The 19582-nt window shown below is 40.8% G+C and overlaps 1 protein-coding gene across 1 annotated transcript; it reads left to right on the top strand.

The window, feature by feature from the left end:
- Positions 1-1327: 1327 nt before the first annotated feature.
- LOC131204512 (uncharacterized protein K02A2.6-like) lies at positions 1328-3549 on the top strand (the record flags this gene model as incomplete). The annotated part of the gene is made up of 3 exons (XM_058195890.1): positions 1328-1756; positions 1812-2030; positions 2923-3549. Coding segments are annotated over 3 exons (1275 nt in total), but the record flags the coding sequence as incomplete, so codon positions are not given.
- Positions 3550-19582: the final 16033 nt, after the last annotated feature.

Below are 19582 nucleotides of genomic sequence, written 5' to 3'. Positions count from 1 at the left end.
TGGGTTTCACAATAAACTAAAGAGCTGTTGTCACTTGCATTGTCTCCTGCCTCTTCATTGCCCAAACTTAACATTGGCGACGAAGGTGGGATATTGAAGGCAGTGAGACTAGGAAAAGAACTGAAGGAGCAACTTAGTTTCAAACCCAGCCAGTTATCAAGGATGGATACATAGCGATGTCTAGCTATACGCCGCCAGCGCCATTTGACCCAGCCAAAGAAAAATGGGGGTCATACATGGCTCGCTTCGAATGTTTCCTCGAAGCCAACAAACTGCAGGGAGTGTCGGATAATCGAAAGCGTGCTTACTTCCTGAGCCACTGCGGACCAGAAGTCTTCGATACCACCGAATCGCTGTCGGAACCAACGCCGGTTCAGTCGGTACCGTGACCAGTGCTCAAGACAATGCTACGAGCACACTACATGCCGGTGCCATCGAAGTTCGTGCAACGTTTCGAACTAAGGCAAAGAGTCCAGCGAGAGGGCGAGACGATCAGTGTGTACATGGCCGCATTAAGGAAAGCTGCGACCCACTGTGAGTACAGAGACTTGGAGGACACTTTATTAGAACAACTCATTTGTGAGGTCAGGGACATCCGACTACAGAGGCGGCTGCTTTTGAAAAGCAACCTAACCCTAGTGATAGCCCTAAATGAGGCCAGGGTGCACGAGATGTCCACCAAAGCAGCGGAAACTTTACAGAAGCCGAATACGCCTAATTCCTCAGCGAAAGCGACGCCAATTCACAGCGAGGAAATCCAGGCAGAGTGGGAAGAGGACGAAGAGGAAGAGGTTTTCCACACCGGGAGGCCGGAAAGAGGTGACCGTGACGAGTGTGTGAGTTGTGGAGGCCAACACCAACGACAGAATTGCAGGTTCAAGGACGCAATTTGTCGGCGGTGTGAAAAGAAAGGACACATAGCTCAGGCATGCCGAGCCTCCCAACCTTCCCGCCAAAAGTTCAAACTGGCCAATCAGCAGGGCACCAGTCCCGCGAGGCGGCCAGGGATTGGCCAATTCAAAAAAGGCGTGAAGTCGAATCACACCACTGTGCGAGTGGGTCACATAGCGACACGACTGGAAAAGAAAATATTCACCAAGACCTACATCGAAGGAGTGCAGTGTAAAATGGAGGCTCATCAATCACGATCATGTCTTGGGACACAATTGCAAGGGATCTGCCAGAAGTCGCAAAACGCCAGCTGCAACCCCAAAAGCTGAGAGTGCAAGACTACCAGGGACACCGAATCCCTGTTCGAGGAGTCACGTCGGTCAGAGTGAGATAGGGACAATTCAATAAAACCCTGCCGATCACCATCATCGATGGAAACCTGCCCAGCTTGCTGGGTCTCGACTGGTTCCGAGTCTTGGGAATGGGCATCACCGGGGTTCACAGCGTCGGTGACAACCAGAAGGATGAATTGTTGCGGGAATTCGAGGACATTTTTCAAGACAGCCTGGGCAAGTACGTGGGGACCCCCATTTCATTCAATTTAGACCCCCAGATAGCTCCGATTAGGCTAAAAGCAAGAAGGGTTCCGTTCGCGCTCAAACCCAAAATAGATAGGGAATTAGACAAACTAGTAAACCAGGGAATCCTAGTCCCAGTCGACCATGCAAAATGGGAGACGCCAATAGTGACCCCAGTAAAACCAGACGGATCTGTCCATATTTGTGCTGACTATAAGGCAACGCTTAACAAAGCATTGCAAAAGAGTGTGTACCCTGTCCCCATCGTACAACATTTGTTTGCACTCGTTAGGGCAGGGACAGGTTTTTGCCAAACTCGACCTGGCACAAGCCTACCAACAGTTACCAGTTGACAACGAAACGGCCGAAGCACAGACAATTGTCACACACAGGGGCGTTTTTAAATGCGCTCGACTTCAGTTCGGAGTTAGTGTAGCCCCTGGGTTATTCCAAAACCTCATGGAACAGCTCCTACAGGGTCTACCAGGAGTAGTCCCATATTTTGACGATGTGTTAATATCATCCACAGATTGGGGAGAATTAAGGGTCAAATTGTGGAAGGTTTTGGAAATTTTCAGGACTGCGGGGCTTAAGGTTAAACTTAACAAATGCCATATCAGAGTTGAATCAGTAGAATTTTTGGGTTATCAGATAGATAAGGAAGGCATCCACCCCACGGAGAGCAAGGTGCGAGCCATTAGGAAGGCTCCACCCCAAAAAACAAAGCAGAATTACAAGCATTTTTGGGACTTGTAAACTTCTATGCGGTATTTTTAAAAAATAAGGCAATGGTAGCCGAACCACTACATAAGCTGCTAGCGAAAAACTCTGTATGGACTTGGGGCAGGGTTGAGGCTAAGGCATTTGAAGGCATTAAGAGACTTTTGTCCAGCGATAGCCTTTTAATTCAGTATAATTGGACATTGCCATTAATATTGGTTTGTTTGCATCACCATACGGGGTAGGAGCTGTCCTCAGCCACAAGTTACCAAACGGTTCGGAAGCCCCTATCGCATATTTTTCCAGCATGATGTCTGCAACAGAAAGGAACTATAGCCAACTAGTCCGGGAAGCGCTTGCCATAGTCTCTGGGGTTAAAAAATTCCACGAGTATCTGTTTGGGTGGCGATTTGAAATAGTCACAGACCACAGACCTTTATTGGGACTCTTGGCGGGGGACCATCCAACACCGGTTGCATTATCACCCAGGCTGACCCGTTGGACTATTTTCCTGGCAGCATACTCGTACCAACTGTCTCACCAACCGGGCAAGGACTTGGGACATGCGGACGCTTTAAGTAGATGCCCATTGCCAGAGACTGTTGAAGACCCGACCCCAGGGACACCTGTCTTGTTAACTGACTCTTTGGACTCTGGCCCGGTCACGTCAACAGAAGTGACTAGGGCATCATATAAAGATATTATTGTCCGGACTGTAATCGGCTGGGTGCAGAGGGGATGGCCAATGACACCAGGAGAACGATTTAAACAGTTTACCAAAAAGCATTCAGAACTGTCGGTACAAGGGGGGTGTCTGTTATGGGGGGACAGAGTGGTTATTCCAGAGAAATTACGAGGGCATGTTTTGGAACTATTGCATGTGGGCCACCCAGGGATTGTGAGGATGAAAAGCCTAGCGAGAAGGTATGTGTGGTGGTCACAAATGGACAAAGACATTAGCGACCGGGTAGGGAAATGCCAAGCTTGCCAGGAATCAAGGCCACTACCCCCAACAGCCCCCATAAGGGAATGGGAAAAACCCCAGGGTCCTTGGTCTAGGATCCACATAGATTTTGCCGGGCCCTTCCATGGGCAAACCTTCTTAATTGTGGTAGATGCCTACTCGAAGTGGTTGGAAATTATACTCATGAAAACCACAACAGCTGAGGCCGTAATCACAGTATTGCGGCGACTATTTGTGACACACGGGCTGCCCGACACCATAGTGTCTGATAATGGCCCACAATTCACGGCCACTCAGTTTGAGGGGTACTTGGCCAGAGAGGGCATCCGACATGCCCTCTCGGCACCTTTCCACCCGGCGATGAATGGACTTGCAGAACGTTTCGTGCGCAGTGCCAAGGAAGGCGTTATCCAGAATTAGCCCAGGAGACTGGCAAGCCAAAATCGATACTTTCCTGGCAGTCCAACATAGAACACGCTGTGTGGCCACCAGCCGCAGCCCATCAGAGTTATTAATGGGGAGAAGACTCCGGTGCCCCTTAGATCGGTTAAACCCAACATACTCCCCTGATGGGTACCAGAATACGGGGGACAAAACTAGAACAATGACTACGGGCGACCTGGTATGGGCACACAACTACAGTGAGGGTCCAGCTTGGTTAAAGGGAACCATTGTGGGAGTAACAGGCCCAAAATCATATTTAGTGGACATGGGGGATGGCCGAGTGTGGAAACGCCACATAGATCAATTACGAAAAAGAATACAAAACAATCCAGAGACCAAACAGCCAGACCCTGACTACCAAATATTTGAACCAACAGCTAGCTCAATCCCGAGGCGATCAGAGGACTTAGCTGAATCAGAGGAAGTCCAGCGACGCCAACCGGTTCCTCCAGAGGACAGCAGGGATGACTCTGCCAATAATCCAGGGCCGGAGGGCCCAGAGGAGGAGCTGGGAGGAACAAACAGTCCCTCCAACCAGCTCGACTCCCTCCCAGGGAATGATTTGCGCAGGTCAGAAAGAGTTAGGAGATGCCCTGTCTACCTGCGTGACTACGTGGAGAAATAACATGCAAATTTTATGCAAATAAGGAGCTAAATGTGTTCTGGGAGGGGAGGAGTGTAATGTATTTGAAATTTAGGAGGGAAATTTGGGTGGGAAAATACACGTTGCTGATTGGCTGGTGCCTCAGCCAAATACTATATAAAGAGAGATGTTTGCCTGTTGTCTTTTGCTGGGTTTCACAATAAACTAATAAACTCCTGCCTCTTATTGCCCAAACTTAACAAGAATGGTTGATCTTGACAGCTATCAGCTCCTTTCACAGCTGCTTGAAGCCTGTGATAAGTTTCCTCCCTTTTCTTGAAACATCTCCACCAGCTCACGTCCCCCCACCCATATACCAGCAAAACCTCCCCCCCATTACAATGGCAGCCGATAGCAAGCAAGCATCATAGGCAGAATAATAATAATAATAATAATAATAATAATAATAATAATAATAATAATAATAATAATAATAATAATAATAATAATAATAATAATAATAATAATGATGATGATGTTTTAATTTGTATACCGCCCTTCTCCCGAAGGACTCAGGGCGGTGAACAGGCAAATAAAATACAAAACAGAAATATACACCATAATTAAAACAACCCTTAAAAAACTGATTCAAATATGCCAGAAATTTAAAATAACACTACACCCCATACAAATTACAACAATTTAAAATCCACAATTAAAATTTAAAAATTTAAGAATCAGGCCAGTCCAGCCATATGAAATAACTAGGTTTTAAGTTCGCGGCGAAAGGTCCTAAGGTCAGGTAGTTGTCGAAGCCCGAGGGGAAGCTCGTTCCACAGGGTAGGAGTCCCCACAGAGAAGGCCCTCTCCCTGGGGGCTGCCAGTCGACATTGTTTGGCTGACGGCACCCTGAGGAGTCCCTCTCTGTGGGAATGCACCGGACGCTGGGAGATAGAGGCCGGCAGTAGGCGGTCCCGTAAGTAGTCCGGTCCTAAGCCATGGAGCGCTTTAAAGGTGGTAACCAATACCTTGAAGCGCACCCGGAAAACAACAGGTAGCCAGTGCAGTCTGCGCAGGATAGGTGTTATGTGGGAGCTCCGAACCGCTCCCTCAATAACCTGCGCAGCCGCATTCTGGACTAGCTGAAGTCTCCAGGTGCTCTTCAAGGGGAGCCCCATGTAGAGAGCATTGCAGTAGTCCAGATGAGAGGTAACAAGAGGTAATGAGAGCATGAGTGACCATGCATAGGGCATCCCGGTCCAGGAAGGGACGCAACTGGCGGATCAGGTGAACCTGATAAAAAGCTCTCCTGGAGACGGTCGCCAAATGATCTTCAAAGGACAACCAACCATTCAGGAGCATGCCCAAGTTGCCTACCTTCTCCATCGGGGCCAACAACTTGCCCCCGATAGACATACGCATCTGCAGCTGGCTGTACCGAGGTGCCGGCATCCACAGCCACTCCGTCTTGGAGGGATTAAGTTTGAGCCTGTTCCTCCCCATCCAGACCCGTACGGCTTCCAAACACCGGGACAGCACTTCGACAGCTTCGCTGGGGTGGCCCGGGGTGGAAAAGTACAGCTGGGTATCATCAGCGTACAGTTGGTATCTCACCCCAAAGCCACTGATGATCTCACCCAGCGGCTTCATATAGATGTTGAACAGGAGGGGTGAGAGAATCGATCCCTGTGGCACCCCACACATGACGCGCCTCGGAGTCGATTTCTGCCCCCCTGTCAACATCGTCTGCGTCCGGTCAGAGAGGTAGGAGGAGAACCACCGATAAGCGGTGCCTCCCACTCCCAACCCCTCCAACCGGTGCAGCAGGATACCATGGTCGATGGTATCAAAAGCCGCTGAGAGGTCTAATAGGACCAGGGCAGAGGAATAACCCCTATCCCTGGCCCTCCAGAGATCATCCACCAGAAGCTGACAGTCAGGCCTGGAAGCCATCTTTTGCATTGGGCCTTCAGGCCTACCACAATTACTGCTGTGGGAAACTGGGGGATTGTATGGAGCAAGGGAAATATATAGTCATAATAATATTCCTTTCCCAGAGAGTCAAGAACATCTTGCCCTGCACCTGGAGAGCTGTGACTGGGAGGCATCTCCAGTTGGGGCAGTGTTTTGATTGGGCCATGTGATGGACGTGGGTGCTGGTCAGGGACTTGGATTTTTCTTTGGGTGGAGAAATCCTGGAAACTTTCAGATTTGGATTATCCCAGATGTGCCAATATGACATCTCTAATAAAATGGAACTTTGAGGAACTTCAAACCTCGGAGTCTTCTTTCATTGGGGGTGTTACTTGGAACCCTGACAGTTTGTCTGTCTGTCTGTCTGTCTGTCATCTATCTATCATCATTTTCTTACCTATCTATTTGAATTTATAAGCAATCAAAGCTCTATTTTTTTTTAAGTGTAGCGCATGCATGTTGGGCTATGATCAAGCAATTGTAATCACAATCTTGACTTTTTTTGATATACACACACAAACAAACATATACCCAAGCCATGAACACCTTAAGAAGTTATATCAGTAAGAATGAAGTAAAAAAAAGTTGAAGGTGTCTCAAATGAATGGTATGAAGTTGAGATAGACTTTCAGAATAGAAATATAAAAATTGAATGAATGAATGATCAACCAACCAACCAACCAACCGACTTCCCAGATTTTTTTTTTTTTTAAAAACCATCCTGACTGGTTGTGAAACACTGTTCTGTGTTAAATTGATGCTTCACAATTATCCACAATTAAAACTTCCATCTTCTTTCATTCCAGTTAATCCCTGGTGAAAAAGCCAACCAAGATCTCACTATCTAATCAGGCAACTTTGTCAGAATCTAAATATTGGATCAATAAATCTCTGACTGAAGGCTTTAAAAATCTTCAACTGCAACTCCAGCTATAGAAGAAGCAGAAGGATGGACCAGTCTTTGCTGGCTGAGAGGCATCCTTAAGATTTGTCAGCAGCCAACAGCCGGACAGCGGATAAGGCTATAGTTTCAAGAACCACTATCAGAGTAGGCATTTGGAGCTGTGAACAAGGATTTGGGGGCCCTGCAGCTCCAAAGACAAGAGAATATCACACCACTGCTTGTCAACCTTGGTAACTTTAAGGTATTTGGATTTCAACGCCTAGAATTTCAATTCCCAGTTTTGCCAGAATAGCAAAATAGAAGAGTTGGCAGGGACTGTGGAAATCTTCTAGTAGAACCCCCTGCTCAAGCAGGAAACCCTATAGCATTTCAGAAAAATAGTTGTCCAATCTCTTCTTAAAAGCTTCCAGTTTTGGAGCACCCACAACTTCTGAAGGCAAGTCATTTCACTGATTATAGCAATAGCACTTAGATTTATATACTGCTTTACAGTGCTTTACAGCCCTCTCTAAGTTGTTTACAGAGTCAGCATATTGCCCCCAAAATTTGAGTCCTCATTTTACCCACCTTGGAAGGATGGAAGGCTGTCAACCTTGAGCCTGGTGGGATATGAACTGCCAAATTGCAGGCAGCCGGTGATCAGTAGAAATAGCCTGCAGTACTGCACTCTAACCATTGCACCACCGTGGCTCACTGTGTTAATTGTTCTGTCAGGAAATTTCTCCTTGGTTCATAGTTAGATCTCTCCTTGATTAGTTTCCATCTGTTACTTCTTCTCCTGCCTTCAGGTGCTTTGGAGAATAGGTTGACTTTGCTCTTCTATGTGGCAGACCTTGAGAAACACTGGTTTACCCTGAAATAGCAGGTCAAGTCTTGGAGAGCAGGTGCATAGTCTAACTTTAGTATCCCTGGCTCTACCCAACTGTGAGAGCAATGACTTTGAGCCTCCTCACCCAGCCATACTCCTGTTGGTCTCAGCTGCCAATTAACCTTTTCCCCCAGATAAAGAGAAAATACCCAGTTCCTGGACCTGCTGCAGTTGCTTTTGTCTGATGCACATGAGAGATCCAGAACCCAAATCACAAGGAATGGGCAGCTTTCATGATGCTTCCACAAAGGCGGCTGGTGGCATAGCAAAGCATTTCATCAAATTAGCATTGCAGTAGTGGGGGGAGAAGGCTGAGAAGGGTTCCCTGGCAGCCAAACACATGAACAGCCAAAGCCAGAGGGTGCAGGATCCAGTATTCATATTTTAGCAAATTCAGAGATGCAATAAGGTCTGACAAGGTTTTCAGTCCCCAGAACCATGCTCCTCTCTGCATGCACCACCACTATGTCCCATGTTCATTTTTCTAGTTTCAAAACGTGTGTGTGTTTGTGTGTGCACTCACACATCTGTGGGTGTGCATTGCCTTGGTAGGCTAGGAGTTAAATCCTGTATAATTTGATTTTTAAGAAATTGTGTGCTTGCTGATGCTATGCTAGAGAAAAACTACCAATCACCTAAAGGCTGCAAATAACATTTTGATTCTTTGTTTTAGTTTATTTATTAAATTAAGAAAGAAAGAAATCCTGTGTGATCATTTGCTTCTCTGTTACCCAGTACATAGCATTTCCTCTTATTTTCCACAAGACAATCCTATTAAGTAAACTAGGGAGGGAGGGAGTGGGGAGGGAAGGAGAGAGAGAGAGAAACTATTCTAAGAGTACTTGAAAGTAGGGAGAGGAACTTCAATCTCCCAGTTCCTACAACCTTTACAATTACACCACATTTACCCAACATGAATTGAAATGCTTTCTGCTAGCTAGGAGGAGGAGGAAGACAAGAGCAAATCACAGCAGTGGAAAACTGATTCCTCTGGTTGATGCTTTTGAAAAACCAACTGCTAGTATCTACAGACTAAAGATTAAAACACGTTGTATTATTTGTTTTGTTTTTATGAATGAGGAATACTTAATGAGCTTCACATATGCAAACACAGGGAAACAGGGAAACAGACTGGGTCATACAATGTAATAAACCTAAACTCAGATTAACAATGATTGCAACGTGTTCATATAGCCTGCTAAACCCAAGGCGCCCCCTCCAATTTCTGCGATGGCTTAATGTAACAACCTGATTTAGCCTTATGTATTTACTCACTTATTTAAAGAATGTTTATGCCCACCAACTCAAACAATGCAGTCCTGGGTGTCTTACAGCAAGAACTAACCAAGATTTTTTTAAAGCACTATTTGTCTGAGGCAGCATCATATTCAGGGTAGTTTCGTTCAAGGCACAAGAACTAGCCCCACCCCCATACCAAGCCTCCTTCACTAAGATTTCAGGCAATGAAAATGGAAACAAGATGTATGGCTGTTTTCATAACATGAGAACAAGAGCTTTTGAAATTCGGTTTTGATAATGGCAATTACAGTATAGTCATACATTGGTGTACTGGTATTTAAGACAGTTGCCGAGCAACGCCAGAGATGTATCTTCTCCTCAATGAACTTGGGGTAGATTAAGTAGGTTGCATACATATACACACACACACACACACACACTAATATAAATTGTTTATTATGGTAGTTTACAACAATCCAAATTATTGCAAACCAAAAGAAATAGCAAAATAGAAAGAAAAAAGAAAAGAAGGTGCAGGAAAAAAAGAGAAAGGAAAATAGAAACAAAAAAAATAAGAATATAGTGTGTGTGTGTGTGTGTGTGTGTGTGTGTGTATGCTATGTAGCCACAACATAGGCCATAAATAAACATACACACACACACACAATACACACACACACACACATATATATATGTGTGTGTATATATGTATATGTATATATATGAGACTCCCCCTTTCTCACCACTATAAACAATCTTAATAACATTTCCTCTTAAAAGGATGCCAAATGATCTCTTCTTTCTATATCTTATCTTATCTAGAAACAAATTCATAAAATCTCACAGTTTAATCCTGATCTGGAACGAACTCCCCCCAGGACTTCGTCAACTTCCGGACCTCCGAACCTTTCGCCGCGAGCTCAAAACTCACTTATTTATTTGCGCTGGACTGGGTTAGTTTTTTATGGGTTTTTTAATGGGTTTTATTGATGGGTTTTTAATGGGTTTTTTAATGGGTTTTATTATTTGCTAAATTTTAATTGCGGCCAAATTGAATAAGTTTTTTAGTGGTATTTTAATAGTATTTATTTTGTAATAGGACTGTTTATTTTATCTGGCTGTAAACCGCCCTGAGTCCTTCGGGAGAAGGGCGGTATAAAAATTTAAATAATAAATAAATAAAATAAATAAAATGGCAATGAAAGTCCATTAGTGGTTACCAGAGAGAACAACATATTTATTTTGACTTTGATCAAATAAAACAATTCCTTTTACTTCTATCCATCTTGATTTTCAGTCCCTTCAAATGATTTCTTAAAAAATTATTTCCTTTCATTTTTTTTTTCTTTATCCCTTCTCACAAAATTCTTCAATTCAATTCAAATTCTTCTTCAATTCCTCCTAAAATGTTAAAAAAGAGAAGAGAATTTGCTTTTTTAGTGGATGAGTTTAAGAAACATCAGATATATTTTAGATGGGAAGTTCCAATGGGTTTGTCAGTGAATTTTAGAGGCAGAAAGTATTTTCTTAATTCAGTTATGAAAGCGAGACATTTTTATATTAATATTTTAAAGAGTGGGAATCCTTTGTTGTTAGATGCTAAATTAATTGGTTTGGAAATGATGGAAAATAGAATGGGAGAGGGGAGGAATGTTTAAGATGTGAATATGATGATTATGGTTAATTTTTGGAATTGATTTGTTTAGGATATAAATTATAGGATTTTTGTTATTTGCTATTTGTATGGTATAAATCTATGGGATGATATTATTCAATTGTGAAGGATGGAAAGTGAAATTTATGAATTTAGATAATGTGGATGTAATGATTTTAATTGTTTACTGTTATATTGTGGATGTAGTTTAAATGATTATTTGTTTTAATTGACATGTTTATAGATAGTAAAAGTTATGAAGTTAAGTTGGAAATATTATATTTGAGAGATTTTATTTGAAATGATATTTGATTGGGAGTAGTATTGGAAGATTGGATATTAAATGTTATGGCAATTGAAGAAATATATAAGTGATGAAAATTTGAGTTCGAGAAGATGGACTGTAATTTGAGAAATGGACTTACGAAATTTGAAGGAATATACAAGTGGAAAAAAAATTGAATTTGAGAAGACGGATTAATTTTAAAAATGGACTGTAAAAAGATGTAATATGTGAAGTTGGTATTGCTTCTTTTCTTTTTTTCTTTTTATTATTCTTTCCTATCTCTTTATTTTTATTGTGAGGGGATCTAAAGTTTTAAATTTTTAAAGGTGGGAGGTTATGTTTATTTTGTATACTTTAGCTTGTGATTGTTGGTTATAATACCCGGTATTTGCTCTGGGAAGTCTGGGGGGGGGAAGGGGGGGGAAAGGGGGGGAAATGATACAGGGATTGATTATTAATGCATAGTAATTTTTGAAGATATGAAAATAAAATTTAAAATGATATTGGGGATGCTCGATTGCCATTTCAGAAAGAAAAGGAGAGAGAAGTAGAAGGAAGGAAGAAAGTAGGTAGGAAAGAGTAGAGAAGGAGGAGGGGAATAAGAAGGTTAGATAGGGTAAGAAGGGAGGAGTGGAGAAGGAGGAGAGGAAGTAGTAAAGTGAAGGAGATGAAGGATGTGAAAGTAGTAGAGGGTAGAGAGGGAGGTGTGAAGAAAGGAAGTGGCAATCGGGCAGGCCTGAATCAGTATTATTAATGATTAATGATAGATAATAATTTGCATATAAATATGATGTTGGAAAATGGAAATAAAAATTATTTATATAACACAAAATTCTTCAAAGGTATGACAAGTTTATTTTGTGAATCTAATCTAGGAAAATTACCCAGGTCACTCTCTTGGTTTGTTATTTGTATTAAGACATCAGCCAGTTTCTTTTGTGACGCCCATATTTTTCTCCATGTCATTCTTATAGCCTGTCATTTTTAAATTCACTTTCATATCAGTCTGTCATATCAGGTAAAGCCTGTTCTTCTTCCATAACATCTTTTAAACACAGCCTGTCTATAGAGGCAGTCTCTTTTAAAATTAAATTTAATTAACAAAAATTAAATTTTGTTCAAAAATATCCTTCATTGTGTCCATTATATTTTGCTTCGTACTGTATTAGTAAGTCAAGTTTAAGTGTTCTCCTTTAATTATGATCTTCAGTTCCTGTTGTTTTCCGGGTGCGCTTCAAGGTAATAAGTAGCATCATCACAATCATAAGGGCCGTAATAGCTCAGGCTGTAAGGAGCCTGTTATTAGAACACAGTAGCCTGCAATTACTGCAGGTTCAAGCCCGGCCCAAGGTTGACTCAGCCTTCCATCCTTTATAAGGTAGGTAAAATGAGGACCTAGATTGTTGGGGGGGCAATAAGTTGACTTTGTAAATATACAAATAGAATTAGACTATTGCCTTATACACTGTAAGCCACCCTGAGTCTTCGGAGAAGGGCGGGATATAAATGTAAATTTAAAAAAAATCACATCTCCAACATTTAGCTTGCAAATTCGGATACATACAGGCCAGTTTTTTAGGATCTAGATGCCATCTATAAAACAATTTGTAAAAATTTTCTCTTAAATTTTGTGCTTGTGTAAATTTAATATTCCTAACCCAAATTTTTTCCCACATTTCCATCATTATAGGTTGCTGAATATTTTGTGCCCATTTTACCATACAATCCTTAACTAATTCTGTTTCTGAGTCTATTTTTATCAACACATTATATAACCTTTTGATATGCGATTGACTTTGATCTCTAATTTGTTTTACCAAATTTTCCTCATTTTGCATGATACCAATTTTCTGGTCTTCTCTCCATCTAGCTTGCAGCTGTCCATACTGAAACCAAGTATGAATTATCCTTTCTTCTTTCATTATATTTAAAGGTTTCAATTGTAATTTACCCTTTTCCATAAAAAGAAGCTCTTTGTAGGTAACCGCCTCTTGTTTTTGTTCTATATTTATATTCTCTATTGCATGTCTGGGGATTGCCCATATAGGTATTTTATAATTCAACTTATATTGATACTTTTTCCAAACCCACAACAAAGCACTTCTAAGTATATGGCTTTTAAAAACCTTATCCACTTTCTTATCATATAATAAACAAGCATGCCATCCGTATAACAAATCATAACCTTCTATGTTTAGTGTTCTTTCTTCTGTTAGGTTAAACCAATCACTGATTAATGACAGGGCAGCTGCTTCATAATATAATCTTAGATTAGGCATTTTAAGACCCCCTCTTTCACATGTATCCTGTATTATTTTTAACTTTCTTCTCGGTCTTTTACCCATCCAGATAAAGTTACTAATACCTTTCTGTCATTCCTGCAAATTTGCATCTTTTTTAAGTATTGGTATTATTTGGAACAGAAATAAAAACCTAGGCAAAACATTCATTTTTATTACTGCTATTCTTCCCAATAAAGATAATTGTAATTTTTTCCAGTTCTCCATTTCCTTCTGCACTTTTTGCCATAATACTTCATAATTATTTTTATATAATTTCACATTTGAAGCTGAAATATATATTCCTAAATATTTAACCTTTTTTACTATTTCAAATCCCATTACTCTTTCTAATTCTTCTTTTTGATGTATAGTCATATTTTTAGTTATTATCTTTGTCTTTTGTTGATTTACTTTAAATCCAGATACCTTCCCATATTGACTAATTATATCCATCACGTGTATAACCGATTGTGTTGGTTGAGATAAAGTGACAACCAAGTCATCTGCAAATGCTCTTAATCTATAATCTTGGTGTCTAATTTTAATTCCCTTTATTTTGTTTGAGCCACGTATTTTATTCAGTAAAAGTTCTAGAATTAAAATAAACAGTAATGGGGACAAAGGACATCCCTGCCTTGTCCCTTTTTCAATTCTAAAAGCTTCTGTTAAACTACCATTAACTATTATTTGTGCTGTTTGTCTCTGATATATTGCTCTAATTGCTTGTGTAAAATATTCCCAAAATTGCATCCTTTCTATTATTTTAAGTAAAAATTGCCAGTTCAATCGATCAAATGCCTTCTCAGCATCCAGGAAAAAAAGTGCTGCCAAGACTTGGTTGTTTCTTTCCAAATATTCCAATAGATTTACATTTTGTCTTATGTTATATCTCATTTGTCTCCCTCTTATAAATCCTGATTGGTCACTGTGAATCATTTGACTCATGACTAATATTAATCTATTTGCTAATATTTTAGCAAAAATCTTGTAATCAGTGTTCAAAAGAGATATCATCCTACAGTTTTCTGGTTTACTACAGTCTTGGTCTTCCTTTGGTATCAATGAAATAAAAACCGTTCTCCATGAAGGAGGCACATCTCCTCCAGATTGAATTTTGTTAAATAAATCTTTAAGTGGTTCTGCCATTTCAATCATGTTAATCCATCTGTTCCTGGGGCTTTACCTGTTTTTACCTGTTTAATTTCTAAAATAATTTCCTCAGAAGTTATAGTTTGATTCAATCCTTCCCTTTGTTCTGGTGTAAGTTCACAAATATTTTCTTCCTGTAAGTATCTATCTATATCTATACCTTGGATTGGATCACTAGCATATAACTTTACATAAAATTCTAAAAAAGCTTTTTTAATCATATTCTGTTGATATACCTCTTTACCTTTATACTCTACCTTTCCAATAGTACATAATTTCTGTTTTTTCCTTATTGCATATGCTAACCACCTACCTGGTTTATTAGCATTACAAAATGTATTATGCTTAACATATTGTAGATTAGTTGCCACCTAGTCTGCCATCAACATATTAAACTGCCCTCTTAGTATATTTATTGTTTCTTTTACTTTCTTATCTCCTGGGCTAAGTATAAGTAATTGTTCTTTCTTTTTTATTTCCTCCTCTAGTTCCATCTACTTCTTCTGCTGTCTAATTCTATGTTTGTTATTCATATGTATTAAAATTCCCCTCATTTATGCCTTACTTGCATCCCAAACCATTTCCATAGATGTACCCTTATGCATATTCAAAACAAAAAATTCTTTCATTTGTTTTTTACATTCTTTTACATTTTCTTCATATCTAAACAAATTTTCATTTAACTTCCAAGATCTCGTAGTTCCCTTATCCTGATCAAATTCCACCCATACCGGGCTATGATCAGTCAAAGGTCTTGAACATATCTTCATCTTCTTCACCCTAGAAAGAAAATCATTAGTAATTAGTATAAAATCAATCCTAGAAAAGGATCAGAAAAAAAGTGAAATCTTTTTCTTCATCATTCCATTCTCGCCAAATGTCTCTCAGCTCCAAGTCCTCCATCATATCAAAAAAAGTTTTGGGCAATTTTGCACGGCTTGAAATATTTTGAGATAAGCCTTTTTTATATTTTCGAGTGTCCAATACGCCATTCCAGTTACCCATTAATATAGACGATTTATAATCCCACTGTATTATTTTATTATGCAAAAGTTTTAAAAAAATTTCTTGCTGTTGATTAGGTGCATATATTCCAAGTATAAGTATTTTCTTCCCTTCCATTAGAAGCTCAATTGCAATATATCTTCCTTGAACATCTGCCTCAATTAGCTTAGCTGTTAATTCTTTCTTTAAATATATAACTACCGTATATACTCGAGTATAAGCCGAGTTTTTCAGCACGTTTTTTGTGCTGAAAAACATCCCCTCGGCTTATACTCGAGTATATACGGCTTATACTCGAGTTTTTTTTTTCTTCTTTTTTTCACATTATACCGGATGGTGCAAACTTGGCGGGCTTTTGCATTAGCGCGCCCTGCCCTGCCCTGCCGGTGCAGTGAGAGGGCGGGGCGGGGGAGCCACCAGCCTTCTCGGCTGAGGGAGGGAGGGTTTCCCCGACCGGTAGCTGCCTCATTTCCCACCCTCGGCTTATACTCGAGTCCCCAGTTTACCCCAGTTTTTTGGGGTAAAATTGGGGACCTCGGCTTATACTCGGATCGGCTTATATTCGAGTATATACAGTATATCATTCTTCTTCTCTGGAGCTGATGCAACAAAGTGTTTACCTAATCTTGAATTTATCAAATATTTTTGATCTAATATTCTAATATGTGTTTCCTGCAAGCAAATTACATCATTTTTGAATTGTTTCAAATAATGAAATATCTTCTTTCTCTTTTGTGGTGAATTTAAGCTATTAACATTCCAAGTTAGGAATCTATTTGCCATTTTTGGCATCCTGAAGCTTTTGGAGCATCAGCTGAAGATCTTCCTGGATCTTCCTCTTCGGCCTGCCCCACCCCACAGCTTCTGTTTGAGTAATGTCTTGAATTATCGCTTGAGATAGTTGCATCTTTTCTTCTTGTTCTTTGTGCTTAATGGCTGATCAAGTCAATCTTTGCTCCTTTGCACCATTGTTTTTCCTGTGGTTCTGGAGCTTGAGGAGTATCCGGAAGTTGCAATGAACCTACAGCCCCAGCTTGAACTTCCCTGCTCTCCTTCCTTCTCCTGCTCTCTTGCCGTCTCCACTTCTCTTCTCCTCCTGGCATCTGATGATGGTGGACTTCCAGCCTTTAATACATTAGTGTAAAAATATCTTGCTTTCCAAACTGTGTTGAGACGATACCTTTCTCCTGCATAATTCACTATTAGTCCAGCTGGAACATCCCATCTAAACTGCATCTGTCAATTTCTAAGTTCATCCACCAAAAAAGCAAACTCCTTCCTATTTCTTAAAATGTTTGGAGGAATTTCTTTCAGAACTAATACCTCTTGACCTGTTATTTGGATTTTATTCTTGTAAGATGCTTGTAAAATTTCATTTCTAATCCTCCTGGTTCTAAAATAAATCACAACATCTATTGGCAACTGTCTCTGTCTAGCAACCCAGGAGTTAACACAATAAATTTGATCAATTTGGATTACAAAATCTGCTGGTTGCTCTCCAATCATCTTTGCAAAGGCCTCTGCAAAAATCTCTTTTAAGTTCTTTCAGTTGTTTTCTTTCAATCCTCTCACTCTCAGGGCAAATTCCATCAATCTATATTATAACAAAACCACTTCATCGTCTGCCCTCTCCACCTTAATCTGAACCTCCTCCATTTTATTTTCCAACTTCAAATTAGATTGATTAATTTCCTCCACCGTTTTGTCCAGCTGGATCATATTTTTTGCCAAACCTTGAAATGCTACCACGATGTCTTCTCTTATTTCCTTATTCCGAGCCTCAACAACATCTTTAACTTCCGATATCTCTTCTGCAATTTCCTTAAATTTTTCCTCGATAACAGAAGTTTGCAGCTCTAAGGCTTCTTTTAGAGATTCCTTTAAAAATTCTTTCAAGGATTCTTGTAACGCATCCAAATTTAATGCTTTTGGGTCAGCCGAATGAGCTGGCAAACCTCCAGTACTCTTGGAAACACCAGTGTCATGTCCCCCTCCCCCTCCGATGACCGGGTCTGGGAAGTCTGTATCAAATGTGGCCATGAAGCCTCTGCAGCTTTGCCAAATTCCTTTCAGATTTCTCAGGGCAGGCAGGAATCCAAGGTGTGATTTCAGCAAACCAGATGAGACTTTGCTTGACTCGAATTGCTTGACTCAAGCTGGTCTTTTATATAGGCCATGGGGTGTGGCTCCATAACTCAGCACTTATCCAGGCCTGCCCCTCCCTTCCCTCTGCTGACATCACCTCTCAGATCTCTGGAAGCATGGATCCTCCCACTTTAGATTATCTCCTGCTGTTTGAGAAAGGGAGGGGTCAGAAGGAGCAGGCCCGGGCAATTCCAATCCGTGGCTGACTGCCTCTGATGGCTGCGTGTGAGTGAGGTTTGTTTGTTCATTCCTGACATCCCCTCCAGGCATGGGGCAAGGGCTGGGGGCTGGAGGCATGCCAGGCCGTTCCTCTTCATTATCAGACTCTGAATCTGATAGCAGGCCCAGAAGGAGATGGGAGGGGCCCGGCTGAGGAGAGGAGGGAGGACAAGGCAGGCCCGGCAGGAGGAGGGAGGGGCCCGGCTGAGAAGAGGAGGGAGGACAAGGCACAACAACCAGACTTTATTTGCTTAGATGCCATCTTACTTTAAATTTGTGGTTTGCAACAATAAAATCAATAAATCCAATTCTCCTTAAACCTTTTCATAAACACAGTTCTATAGTCCTTTTCCTTTTCACTTTTAAAACTCTTAAGTTTAAAATCCAGCAGCCTTTAACAGCACTAAGGTCACTAACAACATTAACAAGAAGGGCCTCTGGTGGCTCAGACTGCTAAGACAGTCTGTTATTAACACAGCTGCTTGCAATTACTGCAGGTTCAAGTCCCACCAGGCCCAAGGTTGACTCAGCCTTCCATCCTTTATAAGGTAGGTAAAATGAGGACCCAGATTGTTGGGGGCAATAAGTTGACTTTGTATATAATATACAAATGGATGAAGACTATTGCTTAACATAGTGTAGCCGCCCTGAGTCTTCGGAGAAGGGCGGGATATAAATGCAAATAATAAAAAAAAGAACTCTCTTCACTTTCGTTTTTACACCCTCTTAAATCACAAGTGCCATTTCCTTTAATCTTCTTAAGTTGTCTCAGCAGGAAACAATGTAGCTACAGAGTTAAGGTTTATTACTTGCAATTGCCAGCACTCCTGTCTTTGCTCCATCTGCTTTAAAGTCCAATTAAGATTTAATGTTGATTGCAGAGGTGGTCGCAGTGTTTTGTTCTGCTTAAAAGCAGAAACGTCCTGGATCTGGAGTTCTATCAGGCTTTCCAGGGAGCTCTCACCCTTCAAGCCCCTAGAATTATTCCTGGAGCTTTCGGGGAGCGCTACCTTCACCTGATTGCTCACCTTTCCCTCTTCTCCTGAGGGAAAGGTTTCCAAGCCATCAGAAAGCTGATTTACACTGTCTGAACGGCTCTTAACGCGATCACAAGGCTGGCGGTCTAAAAGACCGTCTTCAACACCTACGGTATCACCGGAAGTCTCTTGTGTCCAATTTTTGAAGTCTTATTATGCTTTTTAAAAAGAATTCACAACAATGAATACTTTTTAAAGGAAGGATTCTTTATAAATAATTCCAAAATGTTGTTTCAACTTCATCTAGACCTTTAATAAGTTTGTAAGTGGTGTTCTTTTCAAAGGCACTGACCACAATTTAAGCAAAATGGTGTTACCTCATCTCCCCTACTTCTAAATCCACCAGAGTCCACTGGTTTATGGTCTTCTTATGAGGAACAACTATCTGGAGCACTTGTGGATGATCTCAAGTTATATCCTTGTCCAGAGAATAATTACAAAGGGCTGGTTACCCACCGGCTCTTCATTCTGCTGCGGTTGTCAGCTCTGTTTTTTGTGGAGTTCTCTTCAATTCTGGTTTTGAAAACAAAAAAGCTGGTTATTTATTTATTTATGTATTTGTCACAACAGTATATATAAGCATCAGCATGAAATAATTATACGATATATAAGCATATATATAATCATAAGTATGTAATAA

This window comes from Ahaetulla prasina, chromosome 10, assembly GCF_028640845.1.
Source record: "Ahaetulla prasina isolate Xishuangbanna chromosome 10, ASM2864084v1, whole genome shotgun sequence".
NCBI classification, from domain to species: Eukaryota; Metazoa; Chordata; class Lepidosauria; order Squamata; family Colubridae; genus Ahaetulla; species Ahaetulla prasina.
The sequence above is the reverse complement of the archived record's forward strand: the minus strand, read 5'-3'. Positions and strand labels throughout refer to the sequence as shown.